General features: G+C 46.6%; 1 protein-coding gene across 2 annotated transcripts in view; it reads right to left on the reverse strand.

Annotated features, from left to right (window-relative positions):
- LOC106590004 (AT-rich interactive domain-containing protein 4B) overlaps window positions 1-26,831 on the reverse strand; it is a 194,444-nt gene that overhangs the window by 98,263 nt on the left and 69,350 nt on the right. For both annotated transcript variants that reach the window (XM_045710453.1, XM_045710452.1), the window contains exons 4-8: window positions 24,431-24,496; window positions 22,544-22,634; window positions 16,319-16,398; window positions 13,907-13,998; window positions 1,090-1,249 (exon numbers count right to left, since the gene is read on the reverse strand). In XM_045710453.1, the coding sequence (XP_045566409.1) occupies window positions 1,090-1,249; window positions 13,907-13,998; window positions 16,319-16,398; window positions 22,544-22,634; window positions 24,431-24,496 (489 nt within the window). The remainder of the gene's footprint in view (window positions 1-1,089; window positions 1,250-13,906; window positions 13,999-16,318; window positions 16,399-22,543; window positions 22,635-24,430; window positions 24,497-26,831) is intronic.

Here is a 26,831-nt window from a genome sequence, read left to right on the forward strand (position 1 = left end):
CTCACCGGGCGCCACCTAACACCTCTGTGGCTGCTCACCGGGCACCACCTAACACCGTGGCTGCTCACCGGGCGCCACCTAACACCGTGGCTGACTCACCGGGCGCCACCTAACACCGTGGCTGCTCACCGGGCACCACCTAACACCGTGGCTGCTCACCGGGCACCACCTAACACCGTGGCTGCTCACCAGGCACCACCTAACACCGTGGCTGCTCACTAGGCACCACCTAACACCGTGGCTGCTCACCAGGGCACCACCTAACACCGTGGCTGCTCACCGGGCACCACCTAACACCGTGGCTGCTCACCGGGCGCCACCTAACACCGTGGCTGACTCACCGGGCGCCACCTAACACCGTGGCTGCTCACCGGGCACCACCTAACACCGTGGCTGCTCACCGGGCACCACCTAACACCGTGGCTGCTCACTAGGCACCACCTAACACCGTGGCTGCTCACCAGGGCACCACCTAACACCGTGGCTGCTCACCGGGCACCACCTAACACCGTGGCTGCTCACCAGGGCACCACCTAACACCGTGGCTGACTCACCGGGCGCCACCTAACACCGTGGCTGCTCACCGGGCACCACCTAACACCGTGGCTGCTCACCAGGGCACCACCTAACACCGTGGCTGCTCACCAGGGCACCACCTAACACCGTGGCTGCTCACCAGGGCACCACCTAACACCGTGGCTGCTCACCGGGCTCTTTCCATCCCTTTTCAGAACGCTTTTCCGACATGACATCGGTCAAAATCCAAATGTGTTTTAAGGCTTATTTCCAGCAATTCAACACATTTTGCCATGGGGCAGAGACAAAACTGTTTTATAGCTCCTTTCCAGACATTTTGCTATCCGAGTGACTCAAACATAATAAAATCAATTTTTTATTTTATTTTATATTGTCCCTGACTGTCCCATCTTTTTATTTGTGATTGTTAGTTCTGAACAAGACTCTAATTTAACAATATCCATTATGTTTTCTACATACATTATATTATGTATACACACCAGTCGACAGTTTAGGACACACCTACTCATTCCAGGGTTTTTCTTTATTTGTACTACAGACAGACTGACTCACCAGTGCAGGGTACCACGCCGTGCCCTTGTTCTTCCGGTCTCCAGTAGCGGCAGAACCCCCCTCAACACACACCACCTTCCCATACAGCTCTTCATTCTGTCTCCCGTCACTCTCCTCCTCCTCCTCTTCACTGGACGATGAAGATGGCTCCTCCTCCTGACTGTTAAAAGGGAATCAAGAAGCTTTCAAATTCAACACACAAAAAGATTGAAATGGCAGATTAACAAAACAAAAAGCCTCAGTCTTAACTACATGGAAACTAATGGGTGTAGGTAGACCTCTCTCAGTCTTAACTACATGGAAACTAATGGGTGTAGGTAGACCTCTCTCAGTCTTAACTACATGTAAAATAATGGGTGTAGGTAGACCTCTCTCAGTCTTAACTACATGTAAACTAATGGGTGTAGGTAGACCTCTCCCAGTCTTAACTACATGTAAACTAATGGGTGTAGGTAGACCTCTCTCAGTCTTAACCACATGGAAACTAATGGGTGTAGGTAGACCTCTCTCAGTCTTAACTACATGGAAACTAATGGGTGTAGGTAGACCTCTCCCAGTCTTAACTACATGTAAACTAATGGGTGTAGGTAGACCTCAGTCTCAACTACATGGAAACTAATGGGTGTAGGTAGACCTCTCTCAGTCTTAACTACATGTAAACTAATGGGTGTAGGTAGACCTCTCTCAGTCTTAACTACATGGAAACTAATGGGTGTAGGTAGACCTCAGTCTTAACTACATGTAAACTAATGGGTGTAGGTAGACCTCAGTCTTAACTACATGTAAACTAATGGGTGTAGGTAGACCTCTCTCAGTCTTAACTACATGTAAACTAATGGGTGTAGGTAGACCTCTCTCAGTCTTAACCACATGGAAACTAATGGGTGTAGGTAGACCTCTCCCAGTCTTAACTACATGTAAACTAATGGGTGTAGGTAGACCTCAGTCTTAACTACATGGAAACTAATGGGTGTAGGTAGACCTCTCTCAGTCTTAACTACATGTAAACTAATGGGTGTAGGTAGACCTCAGTCTCAACTACATGTAAACTAATGGGTGTAGGTAGACCTCAGTCTTAACCACATGGAAACTAATGGGTGTAGGTAGACCTCAGTCTTAACTACATGTAAACTAATGGGTGTAGGTAGACCTCAGTCTTAACCACATGGAAACTAATGGGTGTAGGTAGACCTCAGTCTCAACTACATGGAAACTAATGGGTGTAGGTAGACCTCTCTCAGTCTTAACTACATGTAAACTAATGGGTGTAGGTAGACCTCTCTCAGTCTTAACTACATGTAAACTAATGGGTGTAGGTAGACCTCTCTCAGTCTTAACTACATGTAAACTAATGGGTGTAGGTAGACCTCAGTCTTAACTACATGTAAACTAATGGGTGTAGGTAGACCTCTCTCAGTCTTAACTACATGTAAACTAATGGGTGTAGGTAGACCTCTCTCAGTCTTAACTACATGTAAACTAATGGGTGTAGGTAGACCTCTCTCAGTCTTAACTACATGTAAACTAATGGGTGTAGGTAGACCTCTCTCAGTCTTAACTACATGTAAACTAATGGGTGTAGGTAGACCTCTCCCTGTCTTAACTACATGTAAACTAATGGGTGTAGGTAGACCTCTCTCAGTCTTAACTACATGGAAACTAATGGGTGTAGGTAGACCTCAGTCTTAACTACATGTAAACTAATGGGTGTAGGTAGACCTCTCTCAGTCTTAACTACATGTAAACTAATGGGTGTAGGTAGACCTCTCCCAGTCTTAACTACATGTAAACTAATGGGTGTAGGTAGACCTCAGTCTCAACTACATGGAAACTAATGGGTGTAGGTAGACCTCAGTCTTAACTACATGGAAACTAATGGGTGTAGGTAGACCTCTCCCAGTCTTAACTACATGTAAACTAATGGGTGTAGGTAGACCTCAGTCTCAACTACATGGAAACTAATGGGTGTAGGTAGACCTCTCTCAGTCTTAACTACATGGAAACTAATGGGTGTAGGTAGACCTCTCTCAGTCTTAACTACATGTAAACTAATGGGTGTAGGTAGACCTCAGTCTCAACTACATGTAAACTAATGGGTGTAGGTAGACCTCTCTCAGTCTTAACTACATGTAAACTAATGGGTGTAGGTAGACCTCTCCCAGTCTTAACTACATGGAAACTAATGGGTGTAGGTAGACCTCAGTCTCAACTACATGGAAACTAATGGGTGTAGGTAGACCTCAGTCTTAACTACATGTAAACTAATGGGTGTAGGTAGACCTCTCTCAGTCTTAACTACATGTAAACTAATGGGTGTAGGTAGACCTCTCTCAGTCTTAACTACATGGAAACTAATGGGTGTAGGTAGACCTCAGTCTCAACTACATGTAAACTAATGGGTGTAGGTAGACCTCAGTCTTAACTACATGTAAACTAATGGGTGTAGGTAGACCTCAGTCTTAACTACATGTAAACTAATGGGTGTAGGTAGACCTCTCTCAGTCTTAACTACATGGAAACTAATGGGTGTAGGTAGACCTCAGTCTTAACCACATGTAAACTAATGGGTGTAGGTAGACCTCTCTCAGTCTTAACTACATGTAAACTAATGGGTGTAGGTAGACCTCTCTCAGTCTTAACTACATGGAAACTAATGGGTGTAGGTAGACCTCAGTCTTAACTACATGTAAACTAATGGGTGTAGGTAGACCTCTCTCAGTCTTAACTACATGTAAACTAATGGGTGTAGGTAGACCTCAGTCTCAACTACATGGAAACTAATGGGTGTAGGTAGACCTCTCTCAGTCTTAACTACATGTAAACTAATGGGTGTAGGTAGACCTCTCTCAGTCTTAACTACATGTAAACTAATGGGTGTAGGTAGACCTCTCTCTGTCTTAACTACATGGAAACTAATGGGTGTAGGTAGACCTCTCTCAGTCTTAACTACATGTAAACTAATGGGTGTAGGTAGACCTCTCTCTGTCTTAACCACATGGAAACTAATGGGTGTAGGTAGACCTCAGTCTCAACTACATGGAAACTAATGGGTGTAGGTAGACCTCAGTCTTAACCACATGGAAACTAATGGGTGTAGGTAGACCTCTCTCAGTCTTAACTACATGTAAACTAATGGGTGTAGGTAGACCTCTCTCAGTCTTAACTACATGTAAACTAATGGGTGTAGGTAGACCTCTCTCAGTCTTAACTACATGTAAACTAATGGGTGTAGGTAGACCTCTCTCAGTCTTAACTACATGTAAACTAATGGGTGTAGGTAGACCTCTCTCAGTCTTAACTACATGTAAACTAATGGGTGTAGGTAGACCTCAGTCTTAACCACATGGAAACTAATGGGTGTAGGTAGACCTCTCTCAGTCTTAACTACATGTAAACTAATGGGTGTAGGTAGACCTCAGTCTTAACCACATGGAAACTAATGGGTGTAGGTAGACCTCTCTCAGTCTTAACTACACTGAACAAAAATATGAACACAACATGCAACAAGACTTAACAAGAATTACAGTTCATAGAAGTAAATCAGTCAATTAAAAGCCCCTTAAAAAGGCCCAACCAATCAGAATTAGTTTTTCCCCACCAAAGGGGTTTAGTACAGACAGAAATACACCTAAGCCCCCCACCAACAACACTGGGACCACCACTTTACATGTTGCGTTTATTTATTTGTACTATTATGACCCCTCTATGACCCTTCTATGACCCCAACGAACACTATGGTGTTCTAGTGTTGCTCCACGACCTCCACAAGTGTCAAGAGACTCGTCTGAAGTCGGTACAGCCGATCTGTCAGCGTCTGTTTGGGCTACACACTAATATGACCCCTCTGTGGAAAGGTGAGACTCTCATGAACATGTCAGTTGTTTTGTTTTAGGACTCCCACAGGCCTCACAGGACTCATCTGAAGGTCCCCAGTTGGGAAGAAAAAAATAATAAAATATACAGTACCAGTCAAAAGTTTGGACACACTTACTCTTTCAAGAGTTTTTCTTAATTTTACTATTTTCCACATTGTAGAATAATAGTGAAGACATCAAAACTATGAAATAACACATATGGAATCATGTAGTAACCAAAAAAAGTGTTAAATCAAAATATATTTTACATTTGAGCTTCTTCAGAGTAGCCACCCTTTGCCTTGACAGCTTTGCACACTCTAGGCATTCTCTCAACCAGCTTCACCTGGAATGCTTTTCCAACAGTCTTGAAGGAGTTCCCATATGCTGAGCACTTGTTGGCTGCTTTTCCTTGACCAAATGATTTCTTATAAAAAAAATGTTTTTAATTTACCCCTCTTTCTCCCCAATTTTGTGGTACAATCTTGACTCATCGCTGGAACTCCCATACGGACTCGGGATAGGCGAAGGTCGAGAGCCATGCGTCCTCCGAAACACAACCCAACCAAGCTGCACTGCTTCTTGACATAATGCCCACTTAACACGTAAGCCAGCCGCACCAATGTGTCGGAGGAAACACCGTACACCTGGCGACCGTGTCAGCGTGCACTGCGCCCGGCTCGCCACAGGAGTTGTAAGTGCGCAATGGGACGAGGTCATTCCTGCCGGCCAAATCCTCCACTAACCCGGACGACGCTGGGCAATTGTGCGCCACCCCATGGGTCTCCTGGCCGGCTGCGACAGAGCCAGGACTCGAACCCCATGCCTTAGACCACTGCGCCGCTCTGGAGGCCCACCAAACGTTTTCTGTTGTTACAGATCAGACCTGCACAACGGTCAGGAGGAATTTTGGACCATTTCTCTTTACAAAACTGTTTCAGTTTAGCAATATTCTTGGGATGTCTGGTGTGAACTGCTCTCAGCATCTCAATTGGGTTGAGGTCAGGATTCTGACTGGGCCACTCCAGAAGGTGTATTTTCTTCAGCTGAAGCCATTCTGTTGTTGATTTACATCTGTGTTTTGGATCGTTGTCCTGTTGCGTCACCCAACTTCTGTTGAGCTTCAATTGACGGACAGATAGCCTAACATTCTCCTGCAAAATGTCTTGATAAACTTGGGAATTTATTTTTCCATCAATGATAACAAGCTGTCCGGGCCCTGAGGCAGCAAAGCAGCCCCAAACCATGATGCTCCCTCCACCATACTTTACAGTTGGGATGAGGTTTTGATGTTGGTGTGCTGTGCCTTTTTTTCTCCACGCATAGTGTTGTGTGTTCCTTCCAAACAACTCAACTGTAGTTTCATCTGTCCACATAATAATTTGCCAGTAGCGCTGTGGAACATCCAGATGCTCTTTTGTAAACTTCAGACTTGCAGTAATGTTTTTTTTGGACAGCAGTGGCTTCTTCCGTGGTGTCCTCCCATGAACACCATTCTTATTTAGTGTTTTACGTATCGTAGACTTGTCAACAGAGATGTTTGCATGTTCCAGAGATTTCTGTAAGTCTTTAGCTGACACTCTAGGATTCTTCTTAACCTCATTGAGCATTCTGCACTGTGCTCTTGCAGTCATCTTTGCAGGATGGCCACTCCTAGGGAGAGTAGCAACAGTGCTGAACTTTCTGCATTTATAGACAATTTGTCTTAACGTGAACTGATGAACATCAAGGCTTTTAGAGATACTTTTGTAACCCTTTCCAGCTTTATGCATGTCAACAGGTCTTCTGAGATCTCTTGTTCGAGGCATGGTTCACATCAGGCAATTCTTCTTGTGAATAGCAAACTCAAGTTTTGTGAGTGTTTTTTATGGGGCAGCTCTAACCTACATCTCTAATCTCCTCTCATTGATTGGACTCCAGGTTAGTTGACTCCTGACTCCAATTAGCTTTTGGAGAAGTCATTAGCCTTGGGGTTCAAATACTTTTTCCAACCTTCACTGTGAATGTTTAAATGATGTATTCAATATAGACAAGAAAAAAACAATAATGTGTGTGTTATTAGTTTAAGCAGACCGCGTTTGTCTGTTGTGACTTGAAGTGATGAAGATTAGATCTAATTTTATGACCAATTTATGCAGAAATCCAGATAATTCCAAAGGGTTCACATACTTTTTCATGCCACTGCATGGCCACTACACCTGACAGTATATAAGGCCACTACACCTGACAGTATATAAGGCCACTACAGATGACAGTATATATGGCCACTACAGATGACAGTATATATGGCCACTACACCTGACAGTATATATGGCCACTACAGATGACAGTATATATGGCCACTACAGATGACAGTATATATGGCTACTACACCTGACAGTATATATGGCCACTACAGATGACAGTATATATGGCCACTACAGATGACAGTATATATGGCCACTACAGATGACAGTATATATGGCCACTACACCTGACAGTATATATGGCCACTACACCTGACAGTATATATGGCCACTACAGATGACAGTATATATGGCCACTACAGATGACAGTATATATGGCCAATTCACTTGACAGTATATATGGCCACTACAGATGACAGTATATATGGCCACTACACCTGACAGTATATATGGCCACTACAGATGACAGTATATATGGCCACTACAGATGACAGTATATATGGCTACTACATCTGACAGTATATATGGCCACTACAGATGACAGTATATATGGCCACTACAGATGACAGTATATATGGCCACTACAGATGACAGTATATATGGCCACTACAGATGACAGTATATATGGCCACTACAGATGACAGTATATATGGCCACTACACCTGACAGTATATATGGCCACTACACCTGACAGTATATATGGCCACTACAGATGACAGTATATATGGCCACTACAGATGACAGTATATATGGCCACTACAGATTAGTGTATATATGGCCACTACAGATGACAGTATATATGGCCACTACAAATTAGTGTATATATGGCCACTACAGATGACAGTAAATATGGCCACTACATCTGACAGTATATAAGGCCACTACAGATGACAGTATATATGGCCACTACAGATGACAGTATATATGGCCACTACAGATGACAGTATATATGGCCACTACACCTGACAGTATATATGGCCACTACAGATGACAGTATATAAGGCCACTACACCTGACAGTATATATGGCCACTACAGATGACAGTATATAAGGCCACTACAGATGACAGTATATATGGCCACTACAGATGACAGTATATATGGCCACAACACCTGACAGTATATATGGCCACAACACCTGACAGTATATATGGCCACTACAGATGACAGTATATATGGCCATTTTTGGCTCTTCATTGAGCTGGCAAGCTGCTATCTACTCAGCCCATAAAAGAAGCAGTCCACTCCTCGCTAACTGGTGTAGTTACATTAGGTGTCCAGTCTTGCTGTAGCACCAAGTCAAGATGGGCATATAGCCATGTAAAGCGCGCCCTCTTCAGGACATAATATTGAAATGCAAAAATAAAAGTCCAAATTAAACCATTTTCTCCACATGTTTTATATGTCCTTTTCGGTGGATTCAAATCCGATACTAATACATCCGTAAAAAGGCTAATATTGGCTATAAATCGGTCGGACTCTAGTTTTTAATGGGATATCTGATGACCACTGAGTGTTAATGATTTAATCTCATTCGTACACTTCCAACATATCAACAATGTTTCACTAAATATAATAACAAGCACATAGTAACGAAACCAAGTTACAGGAACAGTAATACAACAGCCAGCTACTGTAGGAGTAGCTATAGTCTGAAAGGGCAGTCACAAACAGACTGGCCCAGTCAGCTACTGTAGGAGTAGCTATAGTCTGAAAGGGAAGTCACAGACAGACTGGCCCAGCCAGCTACTGTAGGAGTAGCTATAGTCTGAAAGGGCAGTCACAAACAGACTGGCCCAGTCAGCTACTGTAGGAGTAGCTATAGTCTGAAAGGGCAGTCACAAACAGACTGGCCCAGTCAGCTACTGCAGGAGTAGCTATAGTCTGAAAGGGAAGTCACAAACAGACTGGCCCAGCCAGCTACTGTAGGAGTAGCTATAGTCTGAAAGGGCAGTCACAAACAGACTGGCCCAGTCAGCTACTGTAGGAGTAGCTATAGTCTGAAAGGGCAGTCACAGACAGACTGGCCCAGTCAGCTACTCCAGGAGTAGCTATAGTCTGAAAGGGCAGTCACAAACAGACTGGCCCAGCCAGCTACTGTAGGAGTAGCTATAGTCTGAAAGGGCAGTCACAAACAGACTGGCCCAGTCAGCTACTGTAGGAGTAGCTATAGTCTGAAAGGGCAGTCACAGACAGACTGGCCCAGTCAGCTACTCCAGGAGTAGCTATAGTCTGAAAGGGCAGTCACAAACAGACTGGCCCAGCCAGCTACTGTAGGAGTAGCTAGTCAAAGGGCAGTCACAAACAGACTGGCCCAGTCAGCTACTGTAGGAGTAGCTATAGTCTGAAAGGGCAGTCACAGACAGACTGGCCCAGTCAGCTACTCCAGGAGTAGCTATAGTCTGAAAGGGCAGTCACAAACAGACTGGCCCAGCCAGCTACTGTAGGAGTAGCTAGTCAAAGGGCAGTCACAAACAGACTGGCCCAGTCAGCTACTGTAGGAGTAGCTATAGTCTGAAAGGGCAGTCACAAACAGACTGGCCCAGTCAGCTACTGTAGGAGTAGCTATAGTCTGAAAGGGAAGTCACAGACAGACTGGCCCAGTCAGCTACTGTAGGAGTAGCTATAGTCTGAAAGGGCAGTCACAAACAGACTGGCCCAGTCAGCTACTGTAGGAGTAGCTATAGTCTGAAAGGGAAGTCACAAACAGACTGGCCCAGCCAGCTACTGTAGGAGTAGCTATAGTCTGAAAGGGAAGTCACAGACAGACTGGCCCAGTCAGCTACTGTAGGAGTAGCTATAGTCTGAAAGGGCAGTCACAAACAGACTGGCCCAGCCAGCTACTCCAGGAGTAGCTATAGTCTGAAAGGGAAGTCACAAACAGACTGGCCCAGTCAGCTACTGTAGGAGTAGCTATAGTCTGAAAGGGCAGTCACAAACAGACTGGCCCAGCCAGCTACTGTAGGAGTAGCTATAGTCTGAAAGGGAAGTCACAAACAGACTGGCCCAGTCAGCTACTGTAGGAGTAGCTATAGTCTGAAAGGGCAGTCACAAACAGACTGGCCCAGTCAGCTACTGTAGGAGTAGCTATAGTCTGAAAGGGAAGTCACAAACAGACTGGCCCAGTCAGCTACTGTAGGAGTAGCTATAGTCTGAAAGGGCAGTCACAAACAGACTGGCCCAGTCAGCTACTGTAGGAGTAGCTATAGTCTGAAAGGGCAGTCACAAACAGACTGGCCCAGTCAGCTACTGTAGGAGTAGCTATAGTCTGAAAGGGAAGTCACAAACAGACTGGCCCAGTCAGCTACTGTAGGAGTAGCTATAGTCTGAAAGGGCAGTCACAAACAGACTGGCCCAGTCAGCTACTGTAGGAGTAGCTATAGTCTGAAAGGGAAGTCACAAACAGACTGGCCCAGTCAGCTACTGTAGGAGTAGCTATAGTCTGAAAGGGAAGTCACAAACAGACTGGCCCAGTCAGCTACTGTAGGAGTAGCTATAGTCTGAAAGGGCAGTCACAAACAGACTGGCCCAGTCAGCTACTGTAGGAGTAGCTATAGTCTGAAAGGGAAGTCACAAACAGACTGGCCCAGTCAGCTACTGTAGGAGTAGCTATAGTCTGAAAGGGAAGTCACAAACAGACTGGCCCAGTCAGCTACTGTAGGAGTAGCTATAGTCTGAAAGGGAAGTCACAAACAGACTGGCCCAGTCAGCTACTGTAGGAGTAGCTATAGTCTGAAAGGGCAGTCACAAACAGACTGGCCCAGCCAGCTACTGTAGGAGTAGCTATAGTCTGAAAGGGAAGTCACAAACAGACTGGCCCAGCCAGCTACTGTAGGAGTAGCTATAGTCTGAAAGGGAAGTCACAAACAGACTGGCCCAGTCAGCTACTGTAGGAGTAGCTATAGTCTGAAAGGGCAGTCACAAACAGACTGGCCCAGTCAGCTACTGTAGGAGTAGCTATAGTCTGAAAGGGCAGTCACAAACAGACTGGCCCAGCCAGCTACTGTAGGAGTAGCTATAGTCTGAAAGGGCAGTCACAAACAGACTGGCCCAGTCAGCTACTGTAGGAGTAGCTATAGTCTGAAAGGGAAGTCACAAACAGACTGGCCCAGTCAGCTACTGTAGGAGTAGCTATAGTCTGAAAGGGAAGTCACAAACAGACTGGCCCAGTCAGCTACTGTAGGAGTAGCTATAGTCTGAAAGGGAAGTCACAAACAGACTGGCCCAGTCAGCTACTGTAGGAGTAGCTATAGTCTGAAAGGGAATTCACAAACAGACTGGCCCAGTCAGCTACTGTAGGAGTAGCTATAGTCTGAAAGGGAATTCACAAACAGACTGGCCCAGTCAGCTACTGTAGGAGTAGCTATAGTCTGAAAGGGAAGTCACAAACAGACTGGCCCAGTCAGCTACTGTAGGAGTAGCTATAGTCTGAAAGGGAAGTCACAAACAGACTGGCCCAGCCAGCTACTGTAGGAGTAGCTATAGTCTGAAAGGGCAGTCACAAACAGACTGGCCCAGTCAGCTACTGTAGGAGTAGCTATAGTCTGAAAGGGCAGTCACAAACAGACTGGCCCAGCCAGCTACTCCAGGAGTAGCTATAGTCTGAAAGGGCAGTCACAAACAGACTGGCCCAGCCAGCTACTGTAGGAGTAGCTATAGTCTGAAAGGGCAGTCACAAACAGACTGGCCCAGCCAGCTACTGTAGGAGTAGCTATAGTCTGAAAGGGCAGTCACAAACAGACTGGCCCAGCCAGCTACTGTAGGAGTAGCTATAGTCTGAAAGGGAAGTCACAAACAGACTGGCCCAGCCAGCTACTGTAGGAGTAGCTATAGTCTGAAAGGGCAGTCACAAACAGACTGGCCTTGACATCGTTTCAACACCTAATTGACCAGTGGGTGGAGTTTATTTTGAATGTATAATACCTGCATGTAACACCCTACGTATTCCTTTATATTCCTGTCAGGATGTCAGGTAGGATGATCATTTGGCCGATTATTAACTGTGGGTAGTTGTCTGTGACGATAGACTGGGTCAGGCCCTGTAACAGGACCTGTGAGGGTGACCTCAGGTTACCTAGAGGTCAGTTAGAGTGTAGGTCTACACAAACACATACAGCTGAAGGTGATCCCTGGGCTTTGGTTACACAACCACCCTGGTCCCACTACACCACCACCCTGGTCCCCCTACACCACCACCCTGGTCCCCCTACACCACCACCCTGGTCCCCCTACACAACCACCCTGGTCCCCCTACACAACCACCCTACACAACCACCCTGGTCCCCCTACACAACCACCCTGGTCCCCCTACACAACCACCCTGGTCCCCCTACACAACCACCCTACACAACCACCCTGGTCCCCCTACACAACCAACCTGGTCCCCCTACACAACCACCCTGGTCCCCCTACACAACCACCCTGGTCACCCTACACAACCACCCTGGTCCCCCTACACAACCACCCTGGTCCCCCTACACAACCACCCTGGTCCCCCTACACAACCACCCCTGGTCCCCCTACACAACCACCCTGGTCCCCCTACACAACCACCCTGGTCCCCCTACACAACCACCCTGGTCCCCCTACACAACCACCCTACACAACCACCCCTGGTCCCACTACACAACCACCCTGGTCCCACTACACAACCACCCTGGTCCCCCTACACAACCACCCTACACAACCACCCCTGGTCCCCCTACACAACCACCCTACACAACCACCCTGGTCACCCTACACAACCACCCTGGTCCCCCTACACAACCACCCTGGTCCCCCTACACAACCACCCTGGTCCCCCTACACAACCACCCTGGTCACCCTACACAACCACCCTGGTCACCCTACACAACCACCCTGGTCACCCTACACAACCACCCTGGTCCCCCTACACAACCACCCTGGTCCCCCTACACAACCACCCTACACAACCACCCTGGTCCCCCTACACAACCACCCTGGTCCCCCTACACAACCACCCTGGTCACCCTACACAACCACCCTGGTCCCCCTACACAACCACCCTGGTCCCCCTACACAACCACCCCTGGTCCCCCTACACAACCACCCTGGTCCCCCTACACCACCACCCTGGTCCCCCTACACCACCACCCTGGTCCCCCCTACACAACCACCCTACACAACCACCCTGGTCCCCTACACAACCACCCTGGTCCCCCCTACACAACCACCCTGGTCACCCTACACAACCACCCTGGTCCCCCCTACACAACCACCCTGGTCCCCCTACACAACCACCCTACACAACCACCCTGGTCACCCTACACAACCACCCTACACAACCACCCTGGTCCCCCCTACACAACCACCCTGGTCCCCCCTACACAACCACCCTACACAACCACCCTGGTCCCCCTACACAACCACCCTGGTCCCCCTACACAACCACCCTACACAACCACCCTGGTCCCCTACACAACCACCCTGGTCCCCCTACACAACCACCCTGGTCCCCCTACACCACCACCCTGGTCCCCCTACACCACCACCCTGGTCCCCCTACACAACCACCCTACACAACCACCCTGGTCCCCCTACACAACCACCCTGGTCCCCCCTACACAACCACCCTGGTCCCCCTACACAACCACCCTGGTCCCCCTACACCACCACCCTGGTCCCCCTACACCACCACCCTGGTCCCCCTACACCACCACCCTACACAACCACCCTGGTCCCCTACACAACCACCCTGGTCCCCCTACACAACCACCCTGGTCCCCCTACACAACCACCCTGGTCCCCCTATACTCACACTGGATTGGACCGGCGTCCACGGTTCCCCTTCTTGCCGATGACAGGAGTGCCGAAGTGCTCAGGGTTGGTGAGAGGGAGTCGATCTAGTGTCTGGAACAGAGACCAACAGCAGGTTAAAGCTGGGGGACAGGTTAGAGCTGGGGGACAGGGGACAGGTTAGAGATGGGGGACAGGTTAGAGCTGGGGGACAGGTTAGAGCTGGGGGACAGGTTAGAGCTGGGGGACAGGTTAGAGCTGGGGGACAGGTTAGAGCTGGGGGACAGGGGACAGGTTAGAGCTGGGGGACAGGGGACAGGTTGGAGCTGGGGGACAGGGGACAGGTTAGAGATGGGGACAGGTTAGAGCTGGGGGACAGGTTAGAGCTGGGGGACAGGGGACAGGTTAGAGCTGGGGGACAGGGGACAGGTTAGAGCTGGGGGACAGGGGACAGGTTGGAGCTGGGGGACAGGGGACAGGTTAGAGATGGGGGACAGGTTAGAGATGGGGGACAGGTTAGAGCTGGGGGACAGGGGACAGGTTAAAGCTGGGGGACAGGTTAGAGCTGGGGGACAGGTTAAAGCTGGGGGACAGGTTAGAGCTGGGGGACAGGGGACAGGTTAAAGCTGGGGGACAGGTTAGAGCTGGGGGACAGGTTAAAGCTGGGGGACAGGTTAGAGATGGGGGACAGGTTAAAGCTGGGGGACAGGTTAGAGCTGGGGGACAGGTTAAAGCTGGGGGACAGGTTAAAGCTGGGGGACAGGTTAGAGCTGGGGGACAGGTTAGAGCTGGGGGACAGGGGACAGGTTAGAGCTGGGGGACAGGTTAGACCTGGGGGACAGGGGACAGGTTAGAGCTGGGGGACAGGTTAGAGATGGGGGACAGGTTAGACCTGGGGGACAGGGGACAGGTTAGAGCTGGGGGACAGGTTAGAGCTGGGGGACAGGTTAGACCTGGGGGACAGGGGACAGGTTAGAGCTGGGGGACAGGTTAAAGCTGGGGGACAGGTTAGAGATGGGGGACAGGTTAGACCTGGGGGACAGGGGACAGGTTAGAGCTGGGGGACAGGTTAGAGCTGGGGGACAGGTTAGAGCTGGGGGACAGGTTAGAGCTGGGGGACAGGGGACAGGTTAGAGCTGGGGGACAGGTTAGAGCTGGGGGACAGGTTAGAGCTGGGGGACAGGTTGGAGCTGGGGGACAGGTTAGAGCTGGGGGACAGGTTAGAGCTGGGGGACAGGTTAAAGCTGGGGGACAGGTTAAAGCTGGGGGACAGGTTAGAGCTGGGGGACAGGGGACAGGTTGGAGCTGGGGGACAGGTTAGAGCTGGGGGACAGGTTGAAGCTGGGGGACAGGTTAGAGCTGGGGGACAGGGGACAGGTTAGAGCTGGGGGACAGGTTAGAGCTGGGGGACAGGTTAGAGCTGGGGGACAGGTTAGAGCTGGGGGACAGGTTAGAGCTGGGGGACAGGTTAGAGCTGGGGGACAGGGGACAGGTTAGAGCTGGGGGACAGGTTAGACCTGGGGGACAGGGAACAGGTTGGAGCTGGGGGACAGGTTAGACCTGGGGGACAGGTTAGAGCTGGGGGACAGGTTAGAGCTGGGGGACAGGTTAGAGCTGGGGGACAGGTTAGAGCTGGGGGACAGGTTAGAGCTGGGGGACAGGGGACAGGTTAGAGCTGGGGGACAGGTTAGAGCTGGGGGACAGGTTAGAGCTGGGGGACAGGTTAGAGCTGGGGGACAGGTTAGAGCTGGGGGACAGGTTAGAGCTGGGGGACAGGGGACAGGTTAGAGCTGGGGGACAGGTTAGACCTGGGGGACAGGGAACAGGTTGGAGCTGGGGGACAGGTTAGACCTGGGGGACAGGTTAGAGCTGGGGGACAGGTTAGAGCTGGGGGACAGGTTAGAGATGGGGGACAGGTTAGAGCTGGGGGACAGGGGACAGGTTAGAGCTGGGGGACAGGTTTGACCTGGGGGACAGGTTGGAGCTGGGGGACAGGTTAGAGCTGGGGGACAGGGGACAGGTTAGAGCTGGGGGACAGGTTAGAGCTGGGGGACAGGTTAGAGCTGGGGGACAGGTTAGAGCTGGGGGACAGGGGACAGGTTAGAGCTGGGGGACAGGTTAGAGCTGGGGGACAGGTTAGAGCTGGGGGACAGGTTAGAGCTGGGGGACAGGTTAGACCTGGGGGACAGGGGACAGGTTAGAGCTGGGGGACAGGTTAGAGCTGGGGGACAGGTTAGAGCTGGGGGACAGGTTAGGTGACTGGTTCCCGAATGGCACCCTATTCCCTATATAGTGCACTACTTTTGACCAGGGCTTAGTGCACTATCCCCTTATAGGGTTCTGGTCAAAACGTAGTGCACTAGAAGACGGAATAGGGTGCCATTTGGGACGAAGGCCTGTAGTTAAACTGTGGTAGAGAGAGACTGAGACTTACCTCGCTCTCTGCAAAGTGACGTGCTCCTTTCAGGCAGAGAGAGGAACGCCTCAGTGTCTTCTCATCACCATCATCAAACACTGGGGGGAGAGAGGAGGGAAGGAGAGCGATAATGAGAGAGATGAGCAAGAGAGATAAGAGAGAGATGAGGGAGAGAGATAAAGAGATGGAGGGAGAGAGACAAAGAGAGATGAGGGAGAGATATAGAGAGAGATGGAGGGAGAGAGATAAAGAGAGAGAGATGGAGGAGAGAGAAAGAGAGAGAGATGGAGGAGAGAGATAAAGAGAGAGATGGAGGGAGAGAGATAAAGAGATGGAGGGAGAGAGACAAAGAGAGATGAGGGAGAGATATAGAGAGAGATGGAGGGAGAGAGATAAAGAGAGAGAGATGGAGGAGAGAGAAAGAGAGAGAGATGGAGGAGAGAGATAAAGAGAGAGATGGAGGAGAGAGATAAAGAGAGATGGAGGAGAGCGATAAAGGGAGAGACGAGGGAGAGATGGAGGGAGAGTGATAAAGAGAGAGAGATAGAGGAGAGAGAAAGAGAGAGAGATGGAGGAGAGATAAAGAGAGAGAGAGGGAGGAGAGAGATGGAGGAGAGAGATATAAAGTGAAAAACTAGTTAGGCAGAATATAGGCCATGGCATTTACATACAAAGGCTGTCACAAATGGCTCCCTATTCCCTATTGAGTGCACTACTTTTGACCAGGACCCCATAGGGAATAGGGTGCCATATTGGATGTAGACAAGCACACCCACTACCTCTCATTCAGGGCAATACTGCAAACAAACTGTTCTCCGTGACTAAACCCATCATATGTTCTGATACAGACTGCCTGGTGGGTTTTAGGACTGGCTGAGAACAGATCGGCTGCTCTCAGTAGTCATACCCCACAAGACATGCCACCAGAGGTCTCTTCACAGTCCCCAAGTCCAGAACAGACTATGGGAGGAGCACAGTACTACATAGAGCCATGACTACATGGAACTCTATTCCACATCAGGTAACTGATGCAGTAAAATCAGATTTAAAAAAATGAGAAAAATACACTTTATGGAAAATGGGGGACTGTGAAGAGACACATATACATGGATATAGTACTGTAGATATGTGGTAGTAGAGTAGGGGTCTGAGGGAACACAGTGTACTGTAGATATGTGGTAGTGGTGGAGTAGGGGCCTGAGGGAACACAGTGTATTGTAGATATGTGGTAGTGGTGGAGTAGGGGCCTGAGGGATCACAGTGTATTGTAGATATGTGGTGATGGTGGAGTAGGGGCCTGAGGGAACACAGTGTATTGTAGATATGTGGTAGTGGAGTAGGGGTCTGAGGGAACACAGTGTATTGTAGATATGTGGTAGTAGAGTAGGGGCCTGAGGGAACACAGTGTATTGTAGATATGTGGTAGTGGTGGAGTAGGGGCCTGAGGGGACACAGTGTGTTGTAGATATGTGGTAGTGGTGGAGTAGGGGCCTGAGGGAACACAGTGTATTGTAGATATGTGGTAGTGGTGGAGTAGGGGTCTGAGGGAACACAGTGTATTGTAGATATGTGGTAGTGGTGGAGTAGGGGCCTGAGGGAACACAGTGTATTGTAGATATGTGGTAGTGGAGTAGGGGTCTGAGGGAACACAGTGTACTGTAGATATGTGGTAGTGGAGTAGGGGTCTGAGGGAACACAGTGTACTGTAGATATGTGGTAGTGGTGGAGTAGGGGCCTGAGGGAACACAGTGTATTGTAGATATGTGGTAGTGGAGTAGGGGTCTGAGGGAACACAGTGTACTGTAGATATGTGGTAGTGGTGGAGTAGGGGCCTGAGGGAACACAGTGTATTGTAGATATGTGGTAGTGGAGTAGGGGTCTGAGGGAACACAGTGTATTGTAGATATGTGGTAGTGGTGGAGTAGGGGCCTGAGGGAACACAGTGTATTGTAGATATGTGGTAGTGGTGGAGTAGGGGCCTGAGGGATCACAGTGTATTGTAGATATGTGGTAGTGGTGGAGTCGGGGCCTGAGGGATCACAGTGTATTGTAGATATGTGGTAGTGGAGTAGGGGTCTGAGGGAACACAGTGTATTGTAGATATGTGGTAGTGGTGGAGTAGGGGCCTGAGGGATCACAGTGTATTGTAGATATGTGGTAGTGGTGGAGTAGGGGTCTGAGGGAACACAGTGTATTGTAGATATGTGGTAGTGGTGGAGTAGGGGCCTGAGGGAACACAGTGTATTGTAGATATGTGGTAGTGGTGGAGTAGGGGCCTGAGGGATCACAGTGTATTGTAGATATGTGGTAGTGGTGGAGTAGGGGCCTGAGGGAACACAGTGTATTGTAGATATGTGGTAGTGGTGGAGTAGGGGTCTGAGGGATCACAGTGTATTGTAGATATGTGGTAGTGGTGGAGTAGGGGCCTGAGGGAACACAGTGTATTGTAGATATGTGGTAGTGGTGGAGTAGGGGTCTGAGGGAACACAGTGTATTGTAGATATGTGGTAGTGGTGGAGTCGGGGCCTGAGGGATCACAGTGTATTGTAGATATGTGGTAGTGGAGTAGGGGCCTGAGGGAACACAGTGTATTGTAGATATGTGGTAGTGGAGTAGGGGCCTAAGGGAACACAGTGTATTGTAGATATGTGGTAGTAGAGTAGGGGTCTGAGGGAACACAGTGTATTGTAGATATGTGGTAGTAGAGTAGGGGCCTGAGGGAACACAGTGTATTGTAGATATGTGGTAGTAGAGTAGGGGCCTGAGGGAACACAGTGTACTGTAGATATGTGGTAGTGGAGTAGGGGTCTGAGGGAACACAGTGTATTGTAGATATGTGGTAGTGGTGGAGTAGGGGCCTGAGGGAACACAGTGTATTGTAGATATGTGGTAGTAGAGTAGGGGCCTGAGGGATCACAGTGTATTGTAGATATGTGGTAGTGGAGTAGGGGTCTGAGGGAACACAGTGTATTGTAGATATGTGGTAGTGGTGGAGTAGGGGCCTGAGGGAACACAGTGTATTGTAGATATGTGGTAGTAGAGTAGGGGCCTGAGGGAACACAGTGTATTGTAGATATGTGGTAGTAGAGTAGGGGCCTGAGGGAACACAGTTAATCTGTTGTGAATGTATTGCAATGTTTAAAAAATTGTACAACTGCCTTAATTTTGTTGGACCCCAGGAAGAGTATCTGCTGCCTTGGCAGGAACCAATGGGGGGATCCATAATAAATAACAATAATGACGATTGTTGTGACCACTTTTATAATAATCCTTGATTATTGGTATTTCAGAGCATACTGTCAGCTGTGGGCTTCGACGATGATTGATGACTAACTAGAAAATGGGAAGACTGCGTGGATTGGTGTAACTGTATTGGTAGACAATTCATCTGCAGCTATCCAAAGCTTTTCCATCTTTGATGGGAGTGAAGGGAAGTGGCCAGGCAAGAAATGGGATGCGGCTCAAAACGACGTAGCTAATGAACGAAAGCAAGATCCCTCTCGCTTCCAACGAGTTTAGGATAGGAGATGAAATGCTTTGCTACATAAAATCCAAATAATTCTGAACTGCTGAAATTACTGCAATACTGTTAATATATATATTTTTAATCACTTTTCATGTAATTTTGGCCAGCGAATAGGCCTGCCCACTGATCAAGCACTATCGGAAGAAAGTGTGAACCTCTTTTATGAACGTTAGCTCCAGCTTATGGCTACAAAATTAAAATCCGACCCATTGTATTCATAACTAAATTGTTGATTGTAAATTAAAATGTTATACTACTACAATACTAACTAGCTAGCTGATTATACTGTGTCTAACCCTACTACATTACTAACTAGCTAGCTGATTATACTGTGTCTAAACCTACTACATTACTAACTAGCTAGCTGATTATACTGTGTCTAAACCTACTACATTACTAACTAGCTAGCTGATTATACTGTGTCTAAACCTACTACATTACTAACTAGCTAGCTAGCTGATTATACTGTGTCTAAACCTACTACATTACTAACTAGCTAGCTAGCTGATTATACTGTGTCTAAACCTACTACATTACTAACTAGCTAGCTGATTATACTGTGTCTAACCCTACTACATTACTAACTAGCTAGCTGATTATACTGTATCTAAACCTACTACATTACTAACTAGCTAGCTAGCTGATTATACTGTGTCTAAACCTACTACATTACTAAATAGCTAGCTAGCTGATTATACTGTGTCTAAACCTACTACATTACTAACTAGCTAGCTAGCTGATTATACTGTGTCTAAACCTACTACATTACTAACTAGCTAGCTGATTATACTGTGTCTAAACCTACTACATTACTAACTAGCTAGCTGATTATACTGTGTCTAACCCTACTACATTACTAGCTAGCTAGCTGATTATACTGTGTCTAAACCTACTACATTACTAACTAGCTAGCTGATTATACTGTGTCTAAACCTACTACATTACTAACTAGCTAGCTAGCTGATTATACTGTGTCTAAACCTACTACATTACTAACTAGCTAGCTGATTATACTGTGTCTAAACCTACTACATTACTAACTAGCTAGCTGATTATACTGTGTCTAAACCTACTACATTACTAACTAGCTAGCTGATTATACTGTGTCTAAACCTACTACATTACTAACTAGCTAGCTGATTATACTGTGTCTAACCCTACTACATTACTAACTAGCTAGCTGATTATACTGTGTCTAAACCTACTACATTACTAACTAGCTAGCTGATTATACTGTATCTAAACCTACTACATTACTAACTAGCTAGCTGATTATACTGTGTCTAAACCTACTACATTACTAACTAGCTAGCTGATTATACTGTGTCTAAACCTACTACATTACTAACTAGCTAGCTGATTATACTGTGTCTAAACCTACTACATTACTAACTAGCTAGCTGATTATACTGTGTCTAACCCTACTACATTACTAACTAGCTAGCTGATTATACTGTGTCTAAACCTACTACATTACTAACTAGCTAGATGATTATACTGTGTCTAACCCTACTACATTACTAACTAGCTAGCTAGCTGATTATACTGTGTCTAAACCTACTACATTACTAACTAGCTAGCTAGCTGATTATACTGTGTCTAACCCTACTACATTACTAACTAGCTAGCTGATTATACTGTGTCTAAACCTACTACATTACTAACTAGCTAGCTAGCTGATTATACTGTGTCTAAACCTACTACATTACTAACTAGCTAGCTAGCTGATTATACTGTGTCTAACCCTACTACATTACTAACTAGCTAGCTGATTATACTGTGTCTAACCCAGATCCAAAGCAACAGGTAGGTTGTTTTATATGAATGGGGAGAACGCACAGAATGGCCTCAATTAGCCTAGCTAGCTTAGCTTTCTGGCTAGATTCTCTAGGCTACTCCAGCGTAGCCTAGTCGGCAGCGTAGCATAGTGGTTAGAGCATTGGACTAGTAACCGAAAGGTTGCAAATTCGAATCCCCAAGCTGACAAGGTACAAATCTGTCGTTCTGCCCCTGAACAAGGCAGTTAACCCACTGTTCCTAGGCCGTCATTGAAAATAAGAATTTGTTCTTAACTGACTTGACTAGTAAAATATATTTAAAAAAAATGTAATACAGTGTTATGAAGGATGATAAAGAACATTGTGGCTGTTACAAATTAGCTACTGTAGCCAAGTAGCGTCTCGCTCCCATCTCACCGGCACCTAGGCATGATGCAGCAATAGAGTGCCAGCCTCTTCCTCCCTCAGCACTGCTCACGTTAAAAATGTAGTTTAAAAAAAAAATGGGAATTTACGATATGACAAATTCATGTTACTGAAATTATTCCAAACCCCCATCCCTACTCTTCAGTGTGTGCGCGTGCGCGTGCGTGTGCGTCTGTGTGCGTGCGTGCGTGCGTGTCTGTGTCTGTGTGCGTGCGTGCGTGTCTGTGTGTGTGTCTGTGTGCGTGCGTGTGTGTGTGTCTGTGTGCGTGCGTGTGTGTCTGTGTGCGTGCGTGTGTGTCTGTCTGTCTGTCTGTGTGTGTGCGTGCGTGCGCGTGTGGTATCTGCACCACCCAATGATCTGCAGTTCCACCTCACAGCTTCATTACAACTCCCTGACAGTTTAGAAAATAGGACAGACAATATAGAGGTGGAGTCGATATCACCAGAGTACTTTGTACAGAACAAAGACAACTATTCCGTACTTACCAACAGTGTATAAAGCATGCTACTCACCAACAGTGTATATACTGCAGTCTGTCAGCTTGTTGATGGAGGCTTCCTGGTACACTCCATCAGGGTTCTTCACCTCTACTACAGCACCAACCTGACAGACCAGACATACTGCTGTTAACATTCAATACTGGCTGACTGACTGCCTGGGATGGCTAGGACTGAATAGCTGACTGACTGGCTGGCTGCCCTGACGTCTAGATATAGTGGTGTCATGACTGTCCACGAGAATCTAAATAGGTTAGATCAGGTTTGCAATGAATAACTTTAATCAGACCCCCACTCACCCTAGAGCTCTAGTGGGGATTAACAACTCACGCCCTGTTGTAAATCAAGGGGAGAAGATTCAGGTGTCCCTCTCCAACATTCACCAATGAATGTTCTTTGTTTCAACAGACTTTTCCCGCTGAAACTCTAACACGCTCAAAAGTGAATACTGGAACAATATTTCTAACAGAATGTGGGGAATGGACAAAGGCAATCTATAGAACACTAATGTAATTTTGTTTATTGTTTTGTGATGTCATTAAAAATGTTATAAAGGAAATACTGTAACTTGGAAAGTATACCCACTACATATACGAAATTTCCATACTATGCGTTGTGCATGTAATATGAACAATGATTAAAGTATTTTTGTTAAGAGAGGGATGTGATTTGAGAAGCTATAAGAGAGAATTTACTTTGCACAGTGAGTAATTGGCGCCCAGAGTGAGGTCAGCTTGCCAGAACCGCCCCTTATGAGCAAACTGTATAAATGATGGGTTAAGAGAAAAACACATCAGACCAGAAAGATGTGAAGCTGCAGCTGCACGTTTAAAGTTTTTGAACTTTGAATCTCAACACAAGGTGGAGACGATAAACTCCCCTCCTGGACGATCACTGGTACGGCTGATTAGCTGTCCTAAGTAAAGTAGCTTCGAAAGCAAATTTAAGTAGGACCATTATGTTACTCTGCTCAAACCATCATATTACACTACTCTCATCACCCCACTGGGAACCATCAACACAGCTGACTATCCTATCTTCAAAGAAGCATCTTCAAGCATGAATGGAACTCTGTAGTTCTGTTCAGAACTATTCGACAAGTCACCGGATACCGGACAACTACAGAGAAAGACAACAGAAGCCTTGTCAGAACCATTTCGGACAATCAGAGCCTCACAAGTGTGTCGCGAAAAAGGCCCAACTCCCTATCCAAGGCTGCCCTGTTCACCGAGAGACCCCGGCTAACCCAGGCATTTCACGTAAATACATTCATGATTTCTTACTCAAACCGAGCGGCGGTTCGTGTGCAAAGTATATGGTTACTGTTGGTGAGAGTAGTTTCTGAATGTACCAATGTTAAGTGTCTCGCTCTCTCTCTCTCTCCACTTTAACAAGCAGCCATCTTGTTGTCATTCCGCTAGGGACCTGTTTTCAGCATATTTAGGCTCTTGTCAATAATCGATGCAAAGTGTGTATTTTATCCTGTGTTCCCATTTAATTAGCTAGTAAATAAATAATGAAATCAATTTGTGTAGTAGTGAAGTAAGGCTCTGGTTTTTGCAGATGCAAGGAGGTTACGAGTGTTCAGAATGATGATATGATATGAGGTTATGATTAATAAATTGACTGTTTATAGATGTGAGAGTAGAGTTAAATTTGGCAGATGGTAACTCTTTAAAGAACCTCTCTCGTGGTGCCCCAGAACCTAATGAGTTAATTGTTACATGATTAATTTAAAATCGGGTAACAATTAAGCATAGTTAGTGGATTAGATAAATAACAGTCTTCAGATTAATGTTAAAGTCAAGTCACGACAGTGGCTAGGTTTCGGATCAGTTCATATGGACTTGAAAAGAGACATTTATAAAGGAGATGAGATCACAGTTAAAAGAGTTGTCTTACCTTCAGAGGGCCTTGGATGCTGTCATCATGGACCTCCACTGTGGTCAGGTCTGGTTTAAAGGTCACCTGAAGAGGGGAAAGGTGGTTAGATGATTACTCCACATCACACGGCCTGGTAGCGACAACCTGTCAAAAATATTAGCTACACACTGTCGTGTACAGTCAGTAGTGCAGTCAGATCATCATATCAAAATGGTGGTAATCTGGCATGTGTGTGCCAGCCTAGATGCCTCAAGTTGACACAAACTCTTCCCTCTGCTCATACACAGGATAACAGGATGAATGGTGTCTCGATAACATTGACCCAACATTCTGTCCACTTCCGGACTCCTAGCGACTAGCCTACACTGTTGCTACAACACTGGGACAAACCAACAGGTTTTTATCACGGGGGGTTGACAGTCAGTCAAATGGGGGAGATAACTGGAAGGTATACTGGGCATGCGTTCATTTAGCAGACGCTCTAATCCAGAGCGATAGTTGTTGAAATGTACGTTGTTGTTCACTTTATAGTGGAAGCTTTACCGCTAGACATTATTTGGGGTGTTTTCACAGTCTCCCAACATAATGATGACTGAAGGGGAGGCGTTTCAGACATAATGATGACTGAAGGGGAGGCGTTTCAGACATAATGATGACTGAAGGGGAGGCGTTTCAGACATAATGATGACTGAAGGGGAGGCGTTTCAGACATAATGATGACTGAAGGGGAGGCGTTTCAGACATAATGATGACTGAAGGGGAGGCGTTTCAGACATAATGATGACTGAAGGGGAGGCGTTTCAGACATAATGATGACTGAAGGGGAGGCGTTAAGACATAATGATGACTAAAGGGGAGGCGTTTAAGACATAATGATGACTGAAGGGAGGCGTTAAGACATAATGATGACTGAAGGGGAGGCGTTTAAGACATAATTATGACTGAAGGGGAGGCGTTTCAGACATAATTATGACTTAGGGGAGGCGTTTCAGACATAATTATGACTGAGGGGAGGCGTTTTAGACATAGGCGTTTATTTGCTTAAACCACTGAACACAACAGGTACTTGTTACAGACAGGCTTCTATTTGCTTAAATCACTGAACACAACAGCCTCTTGTTACAGACAGGCTTCTATTTGCTTAAATCACTGAACACAACAGGCTCTTGTTACAGACAGGCTTCTATTTGCTTAAATCACTGAACACAACAGGCTCTTGTTACAGACAGGCTTCTATTTGCTTAAATCACTGAACACAACAGGCGCTTGTTACAGACAGGCTTCTATTTGAGCCATGCATCTATTTCCTTAATGCACACAGATTTGCTCATTTGCATAGTTAATTGTTTCATTCCAGCATTCACTTCCAGTATTTTAATACATTTCTTAATTTCCTGCACTACTGTGTCATAATTTACACACAGTCATGTTTCCTTTGTCTTAGTATGCCTCTATTTAGAAAAATATATAATAATTCCTTGACAGAATAATTATTCTTCTCTGACTGGGCATTTTCAGCAGTTCATTCTCTAACCACTAGAGGGTGAACTGCCGATTTCTTTGGGTCTGTACTCCCGAAATGGACTGTTTTTGTGCTTGCCAGTTAGATAGATATTCAGCTGTTAGCAGCCACTGGCTAGCAATGTCTTACTGGTGATAAAAATGGACAATTTACAAGTGTTATATAATTTAAAATTTAACAAATTAAACAAACCTCGTAAACAACTCATGCTAATTCATGGTAATATCATAAACAATACATTTAGACCAGGTGTTTATTTGAAACAGCCGTTTGTTTGCTGAAATGTCTGCTGTTGCATTAAAAGGGACTAAGCGTTTAATTTAAGTTTTACGGTGGCTGTACAGTCGTGGCCAAAAGTTTTGAGAATGACACAAATATTAATTTTCAAAGTTTGCTGCCTCAGTTTGTATGATGGCAATTTGCATATACTCCAGAATGTTATGAAGAGTGATCAGATTAATTGCAAAGTCCCTCTTTGCAATGCAAATGAACTGAATCCCAAAAAACATTTCCACTGCATTTCAGCCCTGCCACAAAAGGACCAGCTGACATCATGTCAGTGATTCTCTCGTTAACACAGGTGTGAGTGTTGACGAGGACAAGGCTGGAGATCACTCTGTCATGCTGATTGAGTTCGAATAACAAACTGGAAGCTTCAAAAGGAGGGTGGTGCTTGGAATCATTGTTCATCCTCTGTCAACCATGGTTACCTGCAAGGAAACACGTGCCGTCATCATTGCTTTGCACAAAAAGGGCTTCACAGGCAAGGATATTGCTGCCCGTAAGATTGCACCTAAATCAACCATTTATCGGATCATCAAGACCTTCAAGGAGTAGCTTAAAAAAAAAGCTTGTCCGGAGAAGACAAGGTGAGCGCTACCATCAGTCCTGTGTCAT

The sequence above is a fragment of the Salmo salar genome, chromosome ssa28 (genome assembly GCF_905237065.1).
Source record: "Salmo salar chromosome ssa28, Ssal_v3.1, whole genome shotgun sequence".
In the NCBI taxonomy this organism is placed as follows: Eukaryota; Metazoa; Chordata; class Actinopteri; order Salmoniformes; family Salmonidae; genus Salmo; species Salmo salar.